Genomic DNA, 24,003 nt, shown 5'->3' with positions numbered 1-24,003 from the left:
CTAAAAAAACATAAGTAGGCCAAAATTAAAAGGATGTTACATTAAATGAGTTTACTATTTGAACCACATTATGCTTACATATATATATATATATATATATATATATATATATATATATATATATATATATATATATATATATATATATATAAACTAGCAAAAAAAAAAGCTAAAATTTTTTTAAACGAACCAACCAAAAATACGTGCACATTTTCCAGTGTTTAAAGCAAGCTAAGCAATAATATTCTTCATTATAGGCTGTACAATATATCTTATCAGCATTAATATTGCAATGTGCCCATCTGCAGTAGTCACATCTGCAATGTTGAGCAGCACAGGAGTTCAGAGAACATGTGATTTGTGGAGTAGCTGCAGATTTTAACCAAAATTAAATAAAAAAAATATTATTTGCTTGTGATTTCAAAGAGTTTAATACATTCAGGCACAAGAAATTAAAACTTTTATATCTTAAACAAATATTAATTGTACTTGTTTTTTTATATAGAGAAGACTAGTGTTAATTTACATTTGATTATTCAATTTCTGTACTGAATGCTCCAAAAAAACAAAAAAATGAAAAAAAAAACAAACAAACACAAAACACTGTTTATCTCAGCAGTTTTGTCTTTGCCCTGTTTATCTATGCTTGTAAATTGTTTTATGCATGATTCAATCAGTCCCCTACAAAATCATGCCAATCAATGTAAAATAATGAATTATTTTCTAACAGAGCTATTTAACCAATCTGGTGTAATAGTTTTTATATCACAATATATAAGGCAGAACAACAAAATATTGCAATATTAGTTTTATTTTGTTTTTTCAATATCGCACAGCCGTATTCTGCCAACACATGACTGGTGATAACCACATCAATCACAGGCAATCTGAAAGATCATACAGGGTAATTACCTACAATTGCCTCAAACATTAAAATAAAGTTTTAACAGCTTTTGTCAATTTAACAAGTAACAAAGGTACAAAAATTGTTAAAAATAAAAAAGTACCCATTTACCCAAGCAGGTGAATGCATATGGTCATTGTGTAATCCACAAAAATAACATAAATCACTGTAAATACACTTTTCTGAACATATAAGAGTTTAGACAATTATACCATTAAAAAATGTCACCAGCATCACTGTAGTGCCTTTCAAATCCACAAAAGGTAATATATAGGAGTTAACACTTCTTTGGGCAATGTAAAAAAAAAATTCCCATGCCTTTTCAATGGTAACATCCCTTTATACATAGTAAAAAAGTTAAAAAAAAAAATGTTGAGCCTATCTTTTAATTGTATTCTGTGCTGTATCCTAATTGTTGGTATCCTAATTGTTGTTTATGTCCTTTCTGCAGATGATAACTGTTGGAGACAATTATTAGATTAAAAAGACAGAAAATCTGTTCTCATGTGTTTTCATATGCAGATAAGTGACAAATGTTTGCATTAACAGTCTATGCAATTTTTAAACATTACAAGCATCATCGTGACTTACCTAAAACAAGAGACACTAATTTTGCAGTGCTATTTTCTCGACAAGGCTTATTTGAAAGACAATGCTTGTTTGAAAGAAACACGAGAAAACACGCACATCACGCAGACATTAACAACAAAACAATTAATGAGTGCGTGCAAAAATAACAATTTCAAAATATAATAAAAAATGTTTAATGCAACCAACATTGGGCTTGTTAATACAGCAAAACCAACACGATTTTTGCTTATTTTATTTTCACAACCAACACGAATTGATTCACTAGCGAAGCGAAAGCATGACGTCATTACTGAGAATTAGCGCATGCGCTGTGAAGGGGGAACAGGGGGAACTGAATTCTCCGGAACACCGGTCTCCAACCAGAAGCAAAATATTTCAACGCTGTCGTACCGTGGCCCGCGCTGATTGGCCCGCCTGAACCCGGAGACGAGCTCAGCCAATAGGAGCTCGACGTGTAGTTCTGCGCCTCGGCGTTGTACGGTGAGCAGGAGGATGCAAAAAGTGAGTATCCAATAAAAGTCATTTGTGACACTATCATCAAAGTGTAACGTACATTTCTGAAAATGGAGTTTTATATTCCACCTTAAAGTTGTAGAAATAAGCTTTCTATTGGTGTATAGTTTGTTAGGATAAGATATTGGGCCGACAAACTTGAAAATCTGTAATCTGATGGTTAAAAAATATAAAAAAAAATTTGTTGAGAAAATTTGGATTTAATATTAAACAAAATAAGTGCTTATTAATGCACATTAATAATTAAAAATTAAGTTTTTATTTGTTTACAGTAGGACATTTACTAAATGTTTTCATGGAACATGGCATTCATGCATGGCATTTAAAAACTATCTAATTTTATCCATATGTACTAACCCGCCATTTTATTAGGTACACCTTACTAAGTAGTTGGACCTCTTTTTGCCTTTGGCATAGATTCAACAAGGTACTGAAAACATTCTCAGAGATTTTGGTCCACATTGACATGAAAGCATCACACAGTTGCTGCAGATTTGTCGGCTGCACATCCATGATGCAAATCTCCCGTTCCACCACATCCCAACGGTGCTCTATTGGATTGAGCTCTGTTGACTGTGGAGGCCATTTTAGTATAGTGAACCCATTGTCATGTTCAAGACACCAGTCTGAGATGATTTGTGCTTTATGACATGGCCTGTTATCCTGCTGGAAGTAGCAAACAGAAGAAGAGTACACTGTGGTCATAAAGGGATGGACATGGTCAGCAACAATACTCAGGTAGGCTGTGGTGTTGACACAATGCTCAATTGGTACTAATGGGCCCAAAGTGTGCCAAGAATATATCCCCCACTCCATTACACCACCACCACCAGCCTGAACCGTTGAAACAAGGCAGGATGGAGCCGTGCTTTCATGTTATTGACGTCAAATTCTGAACCTATCATTGGTAAGCCTTTGTGATTTGTAGACTTAGTTTCCTGTTGTTGGACGGTGTGGTCTTCTGCTGCTGTAGCCCATTTGCCTCAAGTTTGGACATTTTGTGCGTTCAGAGATGCTCTTCTGCATATCTTGGTTGTAATAAGTGGTTATTTGAGTTACTGTTGTTTTTCTATCAGCTCGAACGAGTCTGGTCATTCTCCTCTAACCTCTGACATCAACAAGGCATTTGCGCCCACAGAACTGCCCCTCACTGGATATTTTCTCTTTTTCAGACCATTCTTTGTAAACCGTAGAGATGGTCGTATACGAAAATCCCAGTAGATCAGCAGTTTCTGAAATACTCAAACCAGCCCCTCTGGCACCAACAACCATGCCACATTCAAAGTCACTTTTTCCCCATTCTGATTCTTGATTTGAATTGCAGCATATCGTCTTGAACATGTGTAACCCTGCCAGTCCTACGCCACCCAACCTGCTTCGAGCTGGTATCAAAGCTGCGACCTTCTGCATGGGAGTCGGTTGCTCCACCAAGGAGGCTAAAGACCACGGCCTCTAACATCTGTCGCTAGAGCACCTTTAGAGGTCAGAGGAGTGAGGTTTACCTGCACAGAACTTCACCAGCTGGCCTCCGTTACACATGTCTAAATGCATTGAGCTGCAGCCATGTGATTGGCTGATAATCAGTTGGACAGGTCTATAAAGTGCCTATTTTTGCCTATTGCCAAAAATATGGCCATGCAGGTTTTGTCTTCCAAGTTCACACGTGAAGTGAAATAAAATATTAAATATAAAATTTTATACTCTCCCACAGCCACTTTATGTAAGATAAAAACAAGATGCATACATGTGCAATATTTATAATGCTGAACTACTTTATATGAATGTCATGAATAAAAAGAACACATGCTCATAGAAAGCTTTTCAGTCATAACATTATATTGAATTTTACATAAAAGTAGCTTTAAATCAAAAGCCCTAAATTACTCTGATGATACACGCAACAAAAATGGGTACATTGTTTTTACCCATTGTGTGTGGTGGAAATGATTTTTTTAAAACAAATGACTGAAATAACAAATTAATTAAACCAGACAGTGCAAAACAGGTTGTTGCCATGTGCCAAAAAGCATAATTTTAATAAAATCTAAACACACAATTGATAATTTTCAGAACAAAAACTTATACCACATATTCATATGTAACCTTTTATTTAAATCCATTAAATCATAAATGATAAATATTGACTGGGCATTAGGTGCTGGCATCAGAAGACTATCCAGAGATGTTGAAGAGCTTCTGCATGAAAGCTGAAGGCAGAGAAAAGAACAGGAGGCCCAAAAAGATCAGCCCGGTTATGATGAGCAGAGTCACCACTGTGACCAACTTATACTGCCGCCAACACATTATGCTGGTCACCCGAATCGGACTCAACAGCCACGACAGGCTGGTAGTTGGACGACTGTGTGAAAAAGAACAAGGTTATAAACTCTCTCACACATGCATACTCAAACTATAGAAACAAGAATCACGTTCAGTCCTTTTACTTCAATGAGTTCATTTTATTATGTCATCATACTGACAAAAATAAATAAATCAATCCATATTGCACACTTGTAAACAAGAATTAAAAATACACTCTTTTATATAAACAAGCCAAAATCAGTGCAAACATATCCATGGTTAGTTTACCATTCATTAAATAGACCAATAGTAAACGGCAAGCAAACTAGTGTACACCGCAAGCACAATCCACAGCATGGAGTATAAGAAAGAGCATTCTCGTATTGTTTAAATTGAAAATGTCAAATGAGACATCATTCCTCTACTTGTGTCTGTGTGTTTCTATAAAGGATAAACATTATGGAGTACAGAAGATTTGTGTCAGGGACTGAAAGTGCAAACATCAAGGCAAAATGTAATCAAATTACATACTCTATACGAGGCCTGCAACCCTATCATGATTTTTTTTTCAGACTGCAGCTACTGATGAACAAGTCATCTTTCTTAAGACAAATTTGCATGCTTATTGTGCTTTTAGCAGCAACACAAACACATCTAGACCAAAACGACAAAATATTGAATCTGAATGCATTCATATGAATAAATCGTGAAAATGCTCAACCAGCTTATTCAATTTCGTACCAAAAATAGACACTTTGCTGCTTTACTTTTCTCCCTATGAGTTGTTATTCTTTAAATATACAAAGACAAACAAGATAATTGATCTTTCTGGGTAATACATGCAAACCGATACCTAAAAAGTCCAGATATTTGATACGTTGCGCTTAACATGAGGTACGCTAAATTCTAAAAGTTAAAGAAGTGCTTTAAATTCTAACCAAAAATAAGAAATGGGCCGCTTGAGAAATCAGAATCTCTCAAACTAACGTTTCAGATCTCTCTTTAGGCCCCGAGCAGCTTCTTGACCAGATAGCCTGGCATGCTGTAGAGAAACAGGCCCACCATGATCAGCAGCAGCAGAGCCAACACAATCTTGATGATGAGCCACTTGTAGCGGTTGCATATCAGGTAGCGGATGGCCTTCAGTGGGCTCAGAAACCACAGGAAGGTGGTGTCGGGCCGGCTGTTATTGGATGTGAAGAGGTGATGAAGGTAGGTAGGAGGTGGTGAGTTGGAAGGTGAAACATGGAAGATGGAGGAAGAGAGGTAATATATATGTTAGTGGTTAGTAGGATGATGGTATCCTGATCTCTTAAAGCAGGGGTGCCCAAATTTTTTTCTTATGAAGGGTCAAAAACCAAACTTGACTGAGGGTGGTGAGCCAAAGCTAAATATACCAAACTGTGTTCCATTAAAGTTGCCATGGTAACTTCCTAATTTAAAAATATTTAAATATTTAAATTATATATATATATAATACTTTAATCATTTCAATAATGATTAAATGATTATAATAATCTCATTTATAACACAATGGAGTTCAATGGGGGGCAAAATATCTGTCAACATCTAAAAAAAAAGTGCTTTAGGCTATTCATGACCCTTTAAAATCTGATAAATTCACATTTAATTGATACATTTAATTTCAGTTTTTTTTGTAGCTCTGCAATTAAACAAATACACAAAAGAATGTGTAAAATTAGAAATGGCGATCTCTAATTGAGGGATTCACCCCAATCAAACCCATCATTTTTCCATTTCTTCTCTGATTGGTTGGGGGGGACTTTACCATGGGAAAACTTTAGCCCACGGGCTCTTAATGGCATAGTGCACCCCAAAAAATGTAGTTTCAAACCATTATGACTAACTTTCATCTGCTGCTGACCACATAAGATATTGAAAAAATGTTTTATGTTCATAAAGGAAGTTTAAATGGGATCCGAACAACATTCCCATCGACATTCATTGTATGAACACTTGATCAAATTTGATAGTTTTAAAAATTTTATAGTATTTTTTTTTTTTACCTTTATGACTTATTTTCTTCTGCTGAACACAAATGAACTAACTTTGTCCACTAAAGACCAATAATGACATTTAGAAATTTTCAAATAAATTTGAATCGAGACAACATATATAAACAATATGAAGAGCAGCCATTTTCATTTCTGTTGTGGGTCTGTGTTAGAATCAGGACTGTAGGAGGAAGTTGTGCTTTTTTGTCATATTTTGCCATTAAACTAAAGAATACAGACGGCAAAGTTGAAATCTTCTCTGGTTAGCACATTATTTAACAATCTCCTAAAGTGTTTTGAATCACTTTTTAATTTATAGCTTGTTACACTTGTGGTGGAAAAACCAAATATAGCACATTTTGAATTTTTTTTTTTGTTCTCAGCTATTTTTTTTTTCAATTAGAACAGGTTTTTTTTATTTCCTATTGGAACTAAAGGATCCCAGATCTCATTGGTCTGAGCTTAGCGACTGGCCATTGAAGTGAATAGGAGAGTTCACATGCTGTACAGCATAGGTCTCAAACTCGATTCCTAGAGGGCCGCAGCCCTTCACAGTTTTGCTCCAATCCGAATCAAGCACAGTGTATGCAACTTATCAAGGTGTTCAAGACTACTTGAAACTATATGTCCAGCTAGTCCAGCAAAACTAAAAGAAATAAAGACTTTCTCCAGAAGAAAAAATGAAAGGAAATACTGTAAACATTTTCCTTGCTCTGTTAAACATCACTTAGAAAATATTTGAAAATGAATTAAAATCTCACATTATCCACTAAGAATGAATTCATCACCTAAAAACTCAAACTCAAGTATACATCAATCAGACAATCAGTTCAATCCAGTATGTGGTGATGATATAACATAACATTACAAACAGTTTGTAAGCAAATATTCAAAGGCCAGACAATTTTGACTGAAAACACCAAAGATGGTATTGAATTTTCAACACAAATTCCCATTTAAATAATGAAAATTGTAGTAAAAGTATTTTTTTAAAGTTAAGTTATTTTATTGATTATTATGTTTTAGTTAGTGAGGTACACTGTCATTCTACAAGAGCGAGTAACAGGGATATTTATCATTGTAGATTTAAGAGTGAAACACTTGTGCACTAACTACGTTGCCTAAAATGAATTGCCTAGAAATTTGAAAGAGATTAAATTTGAGAGTGTTTTTAGAAGGGAAATTAAAAAATTGTTGTTTTATGATTGAAGTTGAGGATTTTGTTGTAGTGAGTTGCTGAGCTGATGATGTTTGCACTCCATTTATGATTTGCTTGTTCATTTTTTAAGAGTATTAAGGACCACAATGGAAATAAGCATGTGTTTTTTTTTCATCCATGACAGTTTTTAAAATACAGTATTTATGAATTAGTCTAATTGGACTTGTTTGTATATTTTTCTTAAAATTGTCAAATAAAATCAATCAATCAATTAACACAACACAGGGGATTAGGTCAGTTGACAGAGAGTAGGTGGTCTTTTGTGGCCAACCTAACCTCTGAAAGTCATTGAAAGTCGGCAAGCTCAAACCATTTCAGACCTGCATGTAGAGGTATCCAGTTTGTATTTGTTGTCCATTTGCACTGTTGTCAGACTGAAGTGTACAACATTTAAATCAGGTAAAACAGGGTTGGAAATATTTTGAGCTTGTCCACTTTTAAACAACCCAAAAAAAGTTATCTTTGACATTCTCTTCTGATTACTGTGAGTCACAGAAGAATAAAACGTCAATCGGGTTAGCAACGACATGAGGGTGAGTAAAAACATTCACCTAGGACTACCACATATTTGCATGATACTGTAAATTTAAAGTGGGTTTAGCAGTAAAAGAACAGATCAGGCAACAGATGTAAGTTCAGAAAGCACATTAGCAGACAGTCAATGACAAATCTCAAAAATCCATAATAAAAAATGCAAGTCTTTAGCCCCAAACAGACAACCATAGGCAAATGACAAGCACAAAGACCTGAGACACAAAATGACACACAGATATGCATTAAAAAACAGATGGGATGAAAGAGGGGTGACTAAATGGAAAACAACGAATCCCCCACAATCCCTCAGATCCATATCGTGGGCCTTTAAAAATGGTATGAGTAACAAGAATACAGATATACTCAGAAAAGCTGTGAAAAGCTGAAAAGACAGCAAGCAAAGAAAACAAAGGCACAGAGAATGGGCTACCAGTGGTCTTCCCATTTCTCCTCAAGCCCCTAGGAGTTTCTTGACCAGGTATCCAGGAATAGAGTAGAGGAAGAGCCCAACGAGGAGAAGGAGCAGCAGCAGAGCCAGAGCCTTCAGGATCAGCCAGCGGTAGTTGTGCCAAATGAAGTATCGTATGGACCTCAGAGGGTTCATGAACCACATTAGACTGGTGTCTGGACGACTTTTTCCAAAACAGGAATGGAGGTTGGAATGAAGGAAACGAACGGGAAGGGTAGGCGGAGGAAAGGGCAGGCACAGGAGGAAGGAAGGATGTGAAACAGGAGAGTGGGAATATTAGAAAGGGAAGAAAATGCTTCTGACTTAAGCCCATTTCATCTGGCAGTGTTTGTGTCATACCTATAATTATCTACAGCTTTTATATGAGACTCTTTATGTCTTCTTTCTTTGGCTGTATAATTAGACTGTAGACCCAAAATACTCCATGTATGGAGTGTAAAGTGCATGTCTGTTTCTGCTTCAGTGTAAAACTAGGGTTTTGTGAATTTATTTAGCTACATTACAACTTTATTTTCTGAAATATTGATGAATCAGATTCAAATGTCAGTCCAATTTTATAAAAGAATTAGTTTTAGCAATGATGTAATAATTAGTTTAATAATTAAACTTAAATAAATCAGCTCTTTTGAACATATGAATGCTGATACATTCTGGTTTAATCAATAGCACCAAATCAGCATATAAGAATGATTTCTGAAAGATCACTTGACACTGAATTAAATGTGCTAAAAAAAAAAAATAAAAAAAAATATATATATAAATATAAATATATATATATATATATATATATATATATATATATATATATATATATATATATATATATATATATATATATATATATATATATATAATATTTCAGTAGATTACTGTTTTAATGGGTTTGATCAAGAACTGTAAATGCAACTGTGATGATTACAGACCCCTAACCACAGTATGAACTGTACAGTAGTATCACAATTGCAGCTTCTTCTTTCTTCTACTCTACTTATTACTAACTAACTAACAACTACTGCAGGGTTTCTGCAGGTTTCCCCAAGTCAAATTTAAGGCCTTTTTTAAGACCATTATGAATGAAATTTCTGACTTTTACAGGACAAAACACAAAGGATATTTTGGAATGGCCAATTGAATATTTTTTTTTTTTACTTGCCCCATTAAAATTTAAATTCTGTTATTTCTTAGCCACATATTTTAAATAATGTGTCAAAACACAGTTATATATTACCATAACTTAAAAATGACAAGTTTTAAAAACTATATTAAACCGAATTCATTTACAACATACAACTATGCATAATTCATTGAGAACTTTTAAACAACTGGCATTGTAAGGATGTAAGGAAGATAATTAAACCATATTGGTAAGTAAAGTTAATCAATTGTACTTTTGTTAAATGTTTTTAGATGGATTGTTGGTTGTACCGATTGGGTAGCTTTACATGAACAGAGGAAAATTAAGACCTGTTTAAAAGTATTTAATACATACAACCCAATACTTCAGTGAATTTCAGTGACTTTTTGAGACCTAAATTTAAGATCCTCCAGGCACCCTGCACTACTTTTATTTCCCAAGGCAGCTTTATACCTCATAATGCATGCAATATTATGTCTTATCTTTCAGTTACATTTTTGTGTTAAGTTTTAAGGCAAAGACTTTCATTATCTACAGTATATCAGATAAGATATTATTCATAAGCTGAAACTGCATTATTTCTCAGATGGGCACCATGTGAGCTAGAGCAAACATCTATATGTCTTACTTTGGTTTCTCAAGTGGCTCCGGATCATTCCTCCCCAGGCCGACTGGACTCTTCTCTGCCTCCTCTGCTGTCAACAGATGGAGCTCTGCCTCTACTTTTCCCTGTAAACAAGTAAAATATCAATGAGCTCAAAAACGAATGCACTTATTTTAGCACAACATATGCTGGAAAACAAATGATCAAGCAGCAGATATTAACAACATTCTATAAACTCACCGTTAGCTCAAATTCATCATTCTCATTTTGGGCCACAAATGGCCACCAGCCCTTGACTCTCTTTTGTTTGAAGATGGAGATGGTTGGCAGCTCATGCTCTTTGAGAACCATGTCTAGAGAGCACTGCTTGGCTGTTTTTGCCCCACGCGGAAACTTATTCAAGTCCAACTCAATCGCACCTGTGAAAATAATCAGAAGGATTTACTCTTAAAAGAGTTACAGGCTTTCTACAAGATTTACTTAATCAAAAGAAAGACATTTAAAGACCTTTTTAAGATCACTATAAATGAAATGTAAGACATATTTCATGACATTAAAAAACATACAAAAGAAATGCAGAGTTGGAAAATGACTGTTCAAATTGAACACTGTACTGTAGAAGGTGATATATGAAAGACCATCTAATGTCCGTGACATTGAGTACGGAAGTAACTGAAACTGTGAAATTCATCAAAATTCCACTAGTCCTGGCTCCATACAGAGCAAATTTATAATGAACCCACAACTAAAATGGCCAACTTTACAGAAGCAAAAAAAAAAAGTGTTTACAGCCCGGTACAAAGAACAATTTAGGTGTATATAGCTATTATCCTTCATGACAACTGAGGGGTGTGAATTTAAAAGAAAAAACAAGGGCAACAATAAAATTCCTTTATATTAGGTTTTATTAGGTCTGCATAATTAAGGGTGTGGCCACTTGAGTGACAACTAGGTAGGTCACTGTTACTTCACCTCCGCTGATTACAGCTGATTAACTGCTGAAATCTGCATATACATCCTATTTTTATGTTTTATGCAGCTTTACACAGTCAGTTGTCTTTTGGAATTATTTCTTACAATTATCAGATGATATGGCATGCTGTGTGCAATTAACTGTGCTCACAAACCATTCAAGTGGCCTCCATTTCCCAGGTGAGTGAAATTATGTACTTATATATCATATCTATTTTTGATTTGTTTTGTTTAAAATAATTTATCTTTTTTTTTTTAGGCCTGTAATGCACTCAAGAATCTGACAGACTGATTAGCTGTAGGCTCTAGAACAGTCATCTGAAGCATTGCCATGCAGTGCTATGCCTGGATTTCATGACTAGTCTTGGATTTACTAACACAGACTATAGTCCGTGTTAAAAGTGTTTAAAGTATTTAGAAGTAATTTGTGTTTTTCTCCTGTAGAAAAACGTCATAAGAACAATGCTCAGTGGCTCAATGTATTACAACATTTTTTTAAAAGACTTTACACATTATTGATATAGTACACAACCAAGCACATGTGGTCAAAACACAAACTGGGTAACAGACAATAAAGTATTAAGCATTTCTTTCAAATAAAAGCCTAAGCAAAATGCCGGCAGAAGTCTGTCGCTCCACACGTGCTCCGCCTCTTTGACCTTTTTTGGTATTCCCCAGTTGGTGCGATGACGGGCAAACAAAATGTTGACGGTTGGCCACGCCTACTGGTAGCTTCTTTTTGGTTCTTCAAAAACCTATGGGTGACATCACTGATACTACATCCATAATCTTTTACAGTCTATGGTTTACATGGACACCAATAATTTAATTGAGACAATACTCTGATTAAGAGTCTACCATGTAAACAGATTTTTGATTACCTTAATTTGATTAAGGTCATAATCAAACTTAACAGAAACTGAACTAAGACAAGGAGTATGCCGATTTTAGTCGCATTATTGAAGTGCAGTAGAGACATGTAAACACTGCAACCAAACTACCGTCATGTAGGACAATTCATCTTTTTTAGCGACAGGATAGTCTATACACACATGGCTGTTTGACACTATTCTCTGCACTTAAGTCAGTGAAGGACTACAGACACACACCGCAAAATGCAGAGATTTTTTCTTGCATGCAGTATAAAACTCCATTAAAACAACACTCTTCCAGCAGTTTATACTCGCATCCAATTTCTCTGTGCTGCAATGACGTTAATCGAATGATGTGCTATAACATGTAAAACAGGATCATTAAAAGAACATTCAAGAGACAAGTCATGTAAACACCTTAATCATATTATTGTTGTATTGAAATTAAGGCAAACAATTTGATTACTGATGTCCATGTAAATTTAGCCATTTAAACATAAAAAAACCAACATTCTTTTTTTTTATTTAAAGGTTGAATTGCTTGTCCAAAGCCAACAACAACCTTTAGAGCTTCCAGAAATAAAAAAAGACACGGTCACACTGTAGAGCCTTAAAAATGTTTAATTGTAAGCTTACCCAGAAAATCATCTGCAGAAAAGTGATCGGCATCCCATACTTGAAGGGTGAGTCGAGCAGGGATCTTATACTCAGTCTCATCCCAGGAAAACATTGATTCCTTCTTGGAGATAACAATCTTCTCCTCGGCCATGAGATAGTCAAAGGGGAAGACAAAGCGCCAGTTGAAGTTTCCCTCTCCAGTTAGAGAGTGATAATGTACATCGGTGTCCTGTTTGTCCTCCTGCTGTCCTTTAAGCCAGCTGAGCAGAGGAACATTTTTTTCAATTGTTACATGCAATTTTAATATTTATACAAACAATTTACAAGCAACAGGATCAACAATGACTCCTCATATATCTTGCACAACAAAACATGCACAAATGTTCTAAACTTGTAAAACTAAAATGTATAGACGGAAATACCAGAGACAACATGCATAATATAATTTATACATTATATATTGAAAATCCATAATGCATCAGGAAACTGAACAAAAAAAACAAACATATTCCACCCTATACTTAGTGTTTTTAACCACTTAATATATATAAAAATTTGACTTTTTATACTATAAAAAAACATAAAATTGTAAATAATGTGTACTGTAGATCATCAGTTCCTGACTTGTGTTATGTGCATGTTACTCCTTTTTTAATAATCTAATTTGAAAAAGAGTGCATGCAATTACTCCTGCACTCTCTGCAAATAAAAAAGAAAAAGAGATCCTTGACCAGGTATCAACTCCATTATTTGCACTTAAGTTGTAAAGCGTATCAGTTTGAAAAAGTAGCCTGTCCCAATAAATCAGCAATATACAAAGATCCCGTGTATCATGATTTATTTCAGCTATTATAGACAACAATATAGAGCAGATGCATGCATAGAAAAAAATCTATTCAATTCTTGAGACGGATCGAGAATCAAAACGTTAGTATGCAAATGCTAGTTTTGGCATGCAAACAGACAGATCTTATGCTTTCATGCAGTAATTGATTAGAAAGACATCTCAGACTCCAAGACATTTGAAAAAAAAATGTACCAACAAACCAAGACCATACCAGTTATAAAATATTACATTAACTATTAAATGTTAAATGTAAAAAATATATATATATTTAATGTACACCAATTATTTACATTTCTACTAATTTTAGCGCATATAATCAAATTATTTCAGAGGTAAAACAGCCACTTTTGGAATGATATGGTCCTGTTTAAGGGGTTATTTGACCCAAAAATGAGAATTGTGTTATTAATCGCTTATCATCATGTCATTTCAATACCCTGGATCCTTTTGAGGTATTTTAGATGAACTCCAGGAGCTCTCTCATAAATAGCAATGGTCCTGAGACATTCAAAGTTGTCAAAATATTGACTTTTTAAATTTATCTGGCCATTTTTGGTCATTCTGGACTTTGAATGTCTTGTGACCATTGCTATCTATCTATCTAAAATATTTTTCATTTGTGCTCCGAAAACGAACAAAGGTCTCAGGGAACTTGAACGACATGAAGGGAAGTAACTAATAACATAATTTAATTTTTTGGGGTGAACTAACCCTTTAACTTGGATCTACTGTATGTGAAAGGTGGTTTTTCATTCATTTGTTTTAAATGGAAGGGGTAAGTGCAGGTTTCTGATGGGCAGAGCAGTCAAGCCATGCGATCGTGTCGTCTTTACCCCCTGACATAGATGTCTGACATCTTCTCTCCTGTCATGAAAGCATCGTCCTCTAGAATTACGTCATCAGTGTTCCAAATAATAACACGAAGCTCAAAGCTAGAGAACAGCACAGCAATGACGCGGGGGCAAGGAGGGGGATAGACAAAAAAAAAAAAAAAACACCAAAGCAACAAGACAGACAAACAAAAGGAAACAGAAACAAACAAACAAAGGCAACCGATTAACCACACACTTGTCACACAGCTGCCCATACCTACCCCCTCACAAAAATGTCACTGGACTTTTCCCCTGTGAAGTAATCATCGTCTTCCAGAATTACCTCGTCAGTATTCCATATTATCACCCTGAGCTCATATCTGGGAGACGAGTGGAGGGGAAGGAAAACAATGAGAGCATCATCTCAAACCTAGGTTATTATCACTAACTACTGTAAAAAAAAAATAAAACAATGAAGTTTTATCTATGAAGAGCATTTTTGAAAACTGAGATGAATCAAGTGTAAAAACTTAATAGAAAAAATAAAAGTTACTAAATTGAAATGAATTAAACCAAAGGTGTGTTCACACTTGTGTTCTCTTTACAGTCAGTTCTGGTTCTCTAAGGGTGCTTTCACATATGTGGTTTGGTTCCTTTGGTCCGGACCAAGGGCAACAAATTATACATTTTAGCATTTTTCTGTCGTTTTCTGCCTTTTCACAACACACTGATGGTTTTAGTCCGAACCAATAGAAATGAACAAAAATGCAGTCATGTGACAAATGAAGATAGGGATCGAAGATAGGGAATGAAGTTAGGTTGGATATTTATGTTAAATTTGGAATTATCCAATTGGCTTACTAATAGCGATAGGGACCAGCTGCAGTCAATCCTATCACATGCTCCTCTCGAAATTAGTTTGTGAAACTTCACTTCGATTGGTTAGAATTAACATACAGGAAAATGCCAATGCCCAAAGTCCCTTTAAGGCAAGTCATTTTACTCAGTGGCCATCTTTAAAACACCTCTCTGGCATTATGCTCTGGCATTTTGTCTGAATGGAAGAACATCATATTCTCCAAAACTGCTTGCCAAGCTTACAATAAAATTTCGTATTAGGAAACACCAATAAAATTAAACTATAACTGTGTCTTTAGTTTAATTTCTAAACATCTAAATCACACAAAATCTGCAGAAACTCACGTCTGGTCCGAGCCCCTGTCCCAGAGAATCGTCAGTCTATAGCGATCGCCTTGGACGGTGGGATTTATTCGCCATATAGTGATCGATGATTGGCTCCTGTACTAGTAGGTGGGGCTTCATTTACCATAATGACCGTTAAACTTTTCCCCATTCAAAAAGAGTGACATGTCTTGTGTATTCAATAATCTTTGCAACATCAGCTGGGTTTAGTCCAAAAAGGTGCAATACTTTTTGCAGTTGGGTCTGTATTAGTTCAGATCATGTTCTCACCCCAAACAAACCGATTCAGGGTTCGTTTGAAAGACCACCTCTTCAAGAAGGCCTCTGTACACTTTTTTGGTCTGCTTTTGGTGCACACTCGAGTGCTACATTCACACCTGCCCAAAAAAAAAAAGCACTAAGAGGGAAACTGAACTCTAGTGCGATTCAAGTGAACTAAATAATGCAGGTGTGAAAACAGCATTAGACTGCATTCAAAATAGTGCATGTTTTATTAATAATGTCACATTAGAATAAAATTGCTCCCGGTCTAAATCTGTGTTTTTACTGAGTTTCAGGAAAAAAAGTATTCTTCCACACTAAACAGTCTAAAATGCATGATAAGTGACCCTTCATCTTCACTGGGCATGTGCATTTTGTGCGCCATCTGTACTTGCAATGTACCAGTTGCTTAACGGTCATATGAGAGGATCCTGACGAATCAGGGAACAAGACGCAATAGTCTAGAAGACCGGTCAGAGAACGATTGTGGAGAGCTGCAAAAGTTTGTTTCACGCCATCTACACACACTAAACACACTCTAAAACAGAACTAAATTAAAATATATGAAATCAAAGAACAGAAACGAATAAAAATGGTAAACTAAAATATAATGAAAGCTGATGAAAGTCAAAATGTCAATATGCTGTGTATATAAGTTTTTAATTACAACTATAACATTTTTTGGTGTTATCTGGCAAAAAAACTTTTTTAACCCTCAAAAATGCATAATGTGGTAATCTTGACATGTAATTTTGTCAGATTAGTAATCATAACTTTTTATTATTTTCTTAATGCACATGCCTGGTCTTGTATTTGATTTTGTTGTGGAGGTTTATTTTAGATGATTAAAAAGAAGAAATTAATGCAGATGGAGGTGCGAAGCTGGCAGAGTAAATATGGGAGGAAAATAAAGATATGTTTTATCTACAAACCCTGAGTGGTTTCTTTGTCTCTAAACTCTAGCTGTATCACTGTAGTCGAACACAATTGAAAATGATAGTAAACAATTATAAGAGACAGCAGAAGAAAAAAAAGACCTTCTTTAGTTTGGCAATACACCATTCAAAGCCATGGCTTCATCCAAGGCGATTAAATCATCCAAAGAATATTAATTGCACACACAGTCCAAATAAAGCAATCTGTTCCTCGCTTGAGGGTGCAATGAACTAATAGTGAGTATGTGATCTCAGCAGGACTGATTATTAAAGCTTCCTATTTTAGTCTCATCTTCAACTCACTGATGCACATACTGTATTAAAATGGGACTTTTTAATAGTATAGTTGCATACGTATAGTTGAGTATAGTTGCATACTCCTTAAGATAAAGCATGTGAAATGACTGCAACACAATGCACAAGTCAATTATTAATTCCTTAAAACTGAATAACTGAAACCACTAAAAGCTTGAACTAAAAATGAAATAAAATAATGGAATCATATACCTCTTTGGTTTGCGTGGCGATATATCAATGGCTGGTCCTGGTGCTGGGACATCCATAGGAAACATGTCCACCCACATTTCAATCCTTCCCTTTGAGATTGAGAGAAAACAATTGAGGATTTGATATTGCACTAAAACAATGATCAAATGCACCACTTTGCGTTTTCAGAATTGGTGGATAAAGTACACATCATCAGGCACTTATGTGAAAGTCTGAATGCCCCAACAAAATGATATTCCAGTAAAGTATAAAGCCTTCTTTTTAAATTTTACTTGCATTTCAAGAGTTCACATTTAGCTGATGATTGATTATAAAGCTTGTTTGGCATGCTGAGAGCCCTGAGCTCATAAGATTCTTGAGCCTGTGGGCTCCTTCCCGTTTGCAGGGTAAGAGGGGAGTTTGAGCTCAGGTAGATCTCAAGAACTCCCCTGCTGTAGTAGCTAATGAACAGATAGTGATTGCTCTTAAGAGAAAACTACTTAGAAGGAGCATGTCTATGGTGCCGATTTGGATTAGTCAATTAACTTAAGTTTTTGGATGGTGGGAGAAAACCAGGGAACCTGGGGGAAACCCACGTGAGCATGGCGAGAACGTGTAAACTCTGCACAGAAACGTCGACTGGCTTGGTAAGGACTAGAACAGGTGATGTTGCTGTGAGGCAATAGTGCTAACCGCTGGGCCACAGTAGGGGTGGAAGGAGGAATTTTTCAAAATAAAGCTGGCTGTCATATGGAACTTAGGGCATTTATAGTGACTTAGGAATCGTCTGATTGATTTATCATGAATTGGATAATGCTGGGCCAGCCGCAAGCAATCTTTAGCATGTGATACTCTCGAAATTAGTTTATAAATAAACTTCACTTAATGTAAAAGTACTTGATTTTTAATGTACTTAAGTATTAAAAGTATTACTGATGAATGTTTATTTTGCAAGAAAAATTTATTACCAAAAGTTGTCATATCCATAATGCATAATAATTCAATAGTGGAAACAAAAAATAACATATCATATACAGTACACTAGTATGGCGACACTGTGGCTCACTGTCACCTCACAGCAAGAAGGTCGCTGGTTCGAGACCTGGCTTAAATACATGCGATATAGGGTAAGTGAATAAACTAAATTGGCCGTAGTGTATGAGAGAATGAGTGTGTATGGATGTTTCCCAGTACTGGGTTGCAACTGGAAAGGCATCCGCTGTGTAACACATATGCTGGAAAAGTTGGTGGTTCATTCCGCTGTGGCAACTCTTGATAAATAAAAGGACTAAGCCAAAGGAACATGAATGAAAGAAAACACTAGTCTATGGCAAAAATACATAAGACAAAGCACCCGGAGGAAACCTACGCGAACGCAGGGAGAACATGCAAACTCCACACAGAAACGCCAACTGAGCCGAGGATCGAATCAGCGATCTTCTTGCTGTGAGGAGACAGCATTACCTACAGCATCACTACGTCGCCTCATTTGAATCAGTGAGTTGTTAACTTAAGAACAGTTGCAGTCAGAGAAGTGCAATTCACAAATTAACTGTTCAATGCAGTTTTGTGAACTGATAACTGACAAAATTCTGCCCATTGCCCAATCACAACAGAATCTCTGTTCATTCACCAATCCCTATAGGGTCTGAGCAGGCGATGATTTCTCCCCTTTAAAATAACTTTTTACTCAGCTTCAATAAGGAAATTGAGCAGGGTAGTAAAGCAAAATGCCTCAACTGACTGTTTTAGGGGGATTCCCTGGAAACATCTTAAATTCTGTGTAAAATCTAAATTTACCATGTTTATTTTTCTACCACACAATTCATTTAAGTGATTAATTAATCTATTTATCCACTGAAAAAAAGGTTTCAGTAATCTTCAATCAAAATCTGACCATTTGCTTCTACATTTGGAGTGGTGGTCTGTCACCTTTGACGTCAGTTTGACGGCTTCAGCCACAATATTCTTAAACACCTCCCTCTTACCCTTAGTTCGTTATAAGTGAATGATAAGCAAAAAAGAAAGCTCCAGCTCAACATACTGAAATAAACTACCCATTGACCCAGGCATTATTAATATGCAATTGTTCAAAATAATCCATCATGTTCTCTGAATTTTGTTTCCAATGATGAAAAATTCAGCAAGAACACAGTGTGAACCATGATCCCAGCACTATTTTCTTGTCCACTCTTTCCTACCTGCTCTATGCCTGGCTTGTCTGGGTTGAGGAGAGGCCTCGTCTCCACATGCTCAGGGATGAGTTTGCAACCAACACGTGGGATTTCCTCCCAATGTCTAAGGACTGTGAGCGCCAAGTGTTCTTCTGTTTGTTTTTTCAGACCTGTAAGCCAAACAAAATCAATATGTTTTCACGTATGACTGAAAAACATCAATACAAGCTCTATATTAGCTTTACAAATGTCTCACCACTCTCATCCTCAATTTCTGTCGGCCCAAGAAAGATCCGGTTTGCAACTTTGACTCTTCCCCCAGGTCCATAGTGAGGTCCATCCAGTTTACCTTCTTTGCACAACTTAGCCAGGATCTGAGCTGGTTTCTGAGGATCTCTCCATACATTATAACCATGGCTGGATGGATTTGATGAGAATTAAATTTAACTTTTACCTACTGTCACCAAAGACTTTCAGTTTGTCAAATTTATTATGATATATTTATGGTGGCTTGAGAAAGCCAACATACTGGAATAAACTTCTTCTTTTGAGAATAATTTAGGAGCACATCTTTTCCTAGACCGTTCATACTTCAACTACCAAACCTCCAAACTACACTGAATTACATTGCTATATCTTTTCCAACTGATCCGACCTACGGTTTTCCGAAAACTGACCCGGAGCATTTGGAAAAGTCCCATTGGCTCATTTAATTCAGACTACCAATCTGCCGATCACTGATGACCTTTCAACTTACTAGCCACACTCTAGCAACTACTTATGGCATCTTAGCAACTGTCCCATTGACTTCCATTGTGAAAATACTGCCATTGACTGTACATTGAACATACTAATAACATACCAATGCATACTAGCAATATACTAATCCATACTCGATACTAATAAACATACGAACATACTAATTATATTAGCAACATGTTAATTCATACTAAATTCATGCTAACAACATAATAGTTCATACTGGAAACATGCTAGCCTCATGATAAATCATACTAGAACCATGCTAATTCAATTCATGTTAGCAACTGTCTAGCAACTACTTATAACACCTTAGCAACCGCCTAGCAACACCTTAGCAATGACCTACAACACCTTAGCAGCCGCCTAGCAACACATTAGCAACCACATAGCAATGCCTTAGCAACTAGAGCACACCCTAGCAACTGCCTAGCAACATCTTAGCAACCACCTAGCAACCACCTGGTAACACCTTAGCAACCACCTAGCAAAACCTTAGCAACTTCCTAGCAACCCTTCAGAACACCCTAGCAATGATCTAGAACACCTTAGCAACAACCTAACAACACTTTAGCAACCCCTTGGCAATGACCTAAAACACCTTAGCAACTACCTAGCAATGCCTTAGCAACCACTCAGAACACCTTAGTTACCACCCAGCAACACCTTAGTAACCACCAAGAACACCCTAGCAACTGCCTAGCAACACCTTAGCAACCACCAAGAACACCCTAGCAACCCCTTAAAACCCCTTAGCAACCACCTAACAACACCTTAGCAACCACCTAGGACACCCGAGCAACCGCCTAGCAATGCTTAGTAACCACTCAAAACACTCTAGCAATGCCTTATCAACTGCCTAGCAACCACTAAGAACACCTAAGCAACTGTCTAGCAACACCTTAACAACCAGTCAAAACAACCTAGCAACCGCTTAGCAACCACTCAGAACACCCTAGCAACCACCTAGCTACAACTGAGCAAGCATTCAGAACACCGTAGCGGCCAATTAGAAACACCTTAGCAACCACTCCGAACCACTATCAACCGCCTAGCAAGAAACATTCCAATCCATCCTAGAAACATGCTAACATATACAGTTGAAGTCAGAATTATAAGCCCCCCTGAATTATTAGCGCCCCTGTTTATTTTTCCCCCAATTTCTGTTTAATGGAGGGAAGATTGTTTCAACACATTTCTAAGCATAATAGTTTTAATAACTCATTTCTAATAACTGATTTATTTTATCTTTGCCATGATGACAGTAGATAATATTTTACTTTATATTTTTTAAGACACTTCTATACAGCTTAAAGTGACATTTAAAGGCTTAACTTGGTTAATAAGGTTAACTAGTCAGGATAGGGTAATTAGGCAAGTTATTGTATAACGATGATTTGCTCTGTAGATTATCGAAAAAAATTAGCTTAAAGGGGCTAATAATTTTGTCCCAAAAATGTTTTTTTTTTTTTAAATTAATAACTGCTTTTATTCTAGCCAAAATAAAACAAATAAGACTTTCTCTAGAAGAAAATAATATTATCAGACATACTGTGAAAATTCCATTACTCTGTTAAACATAATTTGGGAAATATTTAAAAAAGAAAATCAAAATCAAAAGGGGGCTAATAATTCAGACTTCAACTGTATGTGCTTATCTATCTATGCCAGCGGTTCCCAAACTGGGGTGTGTGCAACCCTAGGGGTGCACAGTCTGACCACCAGGGGTGTGCGAGAGAATGTTTTTAATGGTGGAAGAATTTATCTTTTTTATTTTAATGCATGTATCTTGGGTGAATTTCAGATGTCATATTTTTGAGGGAAAATAAATTCACAGAGAGAGAAAAAAACACGATATAAATTGTAATTTACAACCTATGCATGCTCAATCATGTCGCGGTTTCACGTCTGCGTCACAAAAGCCCCACCCTTTCACATTAGGCGCTAAGGAATAGTACATTTGTTTTTTTTTTTGTTTTTTTTTGTTTTTGCTTACTATATTCATCAAAATGGACACCTGGATAAAAACTGGCACTTTAAAGAAGTCAAGTGACAGTAGGAATGGACCATCAGTTTCCCGGGTAGACTGCAGCATCCATCAAGAAGCTCTAGCGATGAAAAACATGCCAGATGAACTGTGAAAATTGCCATTTTCATAAAAGCTCAACCATTAAATTCACGTATTTTGTTATTTTTATTTTAATAATGTATACAGAAAATATTATTTAGTTATTGTAGTTAAAAAGGTGGAGTTTAATCGGAGAAAGGGGTGCTTGACAGGTGTCAAATATTAGAAAGGGGTGCACACAACAAAAAGTTTGGGAACCACTGATCTATGCCAACTGTTTCAAACTTCTTATAAAACTATTTTAGGTACTTACACTTTAAAACTACTTCTATCTTTCAGGCTAGGCTTTCTCAAGCCACCATAAATTTTGCTTACGTACATTACTTTTCTAGTTTTAGTTGTTCCCATAAAGAAAAATGATGCATGGATACATATGCAAAATGCATATAAGAGATACAAGTTCATATTTGCATTTTACAAATATTACAAAAATGTTCGCTTACATACCTCTGGGGTGTGAATCATAATAAATAAATAAATAAATTAATTAATAAATAAATAAATAAGTGGAACAATTTTTGCAATACTTTATAATGTATGTTGCATATTTACATTTTATATATGTGAAATCAAAATATGAACTTCTATGCCATATACATGTATGTAAGTTGCATATATTACCATAGATCAGATTTCTATATGGGTTGATATATGAAATCAATTTCATGAATTGTCACATCACAAAAAAAAAAAACTATTAGCAATTGACAACCCCAAAATGAAAACACTCTATAGCACCCATTAAGTGCTACCTTCCTGTAGAAAGTAAACAGTGGAAGACACTTACACAGAGTAGTTGGAAGCAATGCCACATGTGGCTCTGTGTTTGCTGTAGTATCTGTTCTCCAAATCAATCTTAGTCTCACCAATCAGGTCATCAGTTCCGACTAAATCCCAGTCATACACTGCCACAGTCAGCATAGACTCCATTGGGAACGTGGCCTCTATATCAAATGACCTTATGGAGAGTGGAGAAAGGAGATTGTGTTTTTAAGTTATAATAAAAAAAATTTATCACACTTTATTTTAAGGTACAATTCTCACTATTAACAAACCATTAACTATGACTTTTAGCTCAATACACTTCTAATTCCCTGCTCATTAATAGTTATTAACGTAGTAGTTTAGTTATTGGTTATTATGAGAGATGCAGAAAAAAATCAGGCCGAATTTGTAGTTTAAAAGCACAAATAAACAGCCAATATCTTAATAATAGGCAAGTAATAAACCACTAGTTCACCAGCATAGACCACAGCAAACTTTGAGCTAGACTTTATCGTAGAAATGAAGGGGATGGTAAGAGAACAGTGGCATGAAGGGGAAGGGAAATAAGATGATAAACAGTGAACAGGTAGGTAGGTTGATCGGGCATCCTACGATGATGCCCAAAATCTTAGAGTGGGGGTACCGTCTCTAATTATTTTGGGAGTGTCATGACTAAAACCTTAAAATATGAACTAAAAGTAACATATTTTAAACTTGTATGAATTGTTTACAATGCAAATCCAATTAGATCATTTATTTGGCAAACAAAGCAAATCTCTCAAATAATATCTCTACTAAAAGACAGAAAATATAACTTTACAAACTATAATGTAAATAAATCATATAAATGTTTTAATATTAGTCAATAATATTACTGAATTTAATT

The 24,003-nt window shown here is 35.7% G+C and overlaps 1 protein-coding gene across 51 annotated transcripts in view; it reads right to left on the bottom strand.

The window, feature by feature from the left end:
* Nucleotides 1–4,099: 4,099 nt before the first annotated feature.
* The window catches only part of otofa (otoferlin a), a 145,325-nt gene continuing 125,421 nt past the window's right edge, over nt 4,100–24,003 (bottom strand). For 13 of the 51 annotated variants that reach the window (XM_073932662.1, XM_073932663.1, XM_009294734.5 and 10 more), the window contains 9 exons: nt 23,140–23,310; nt 19,722–19,882; nt 19,493–19,635; nt 17,313–17,401; nt 14,688–14,786; nt 12,766–13,007; nt 10,526–10,704; nt 10,310–10,410; nt 4,100–5,492 (listed from right to left, as the gene is read on the bottom strand). In XM_073932662.1, the coding sequence (XP_073788763.1) occupies nt 5,312–5,492; nt 10,310–10,410; nt 10,526–10,704; nt 12,766–13,007; nt 14,688–14,786; nt 17,313–17,401; nt 19,493–19,635; nt 19,722–19,882; nt 23,140–23,310 (1,366 nt within the window). In that variant the 3' untranslated portion in view covers nt 4,100–5,311. Of the gene's footprint in view, nt 5,493–8,507; nt 8,710–10,309; nt 10,411–10,525; nt 10,705–12,765; nt 13,008–14,427; nt 14,527–14,687; nt 14,787–17,312; nt 17,402–19,492; nt 19,636–19,721; nt 19,883–23,139; nt 23,311–24,003 lie in introns of those variants that run through there. The other 38 variants (XM_009294736.5, XM_073932628.1, XM_073932632.1 and 35 more) reach the window with 6 other exon arrangements.

The sequence above is a fragment of the Danio rerio genome, chromosome 20 (genome assembly GCF_049306965.1).
Source record: "Danio rerio strain Tuebingen ecotype United States chromosome 20, GRCz12tu, whole genome shotgun sequence".
Classification (NCBI taxonomy): domain Eukaryota; kingdom Metazoa; phylum Chordata; class Actinopteri; order Cypriniformes; family Danionidae; genus Danio; species Danio rerio.
This window is presented reverse-complemented; position numbering and strand designations above follow the sequence as displayed.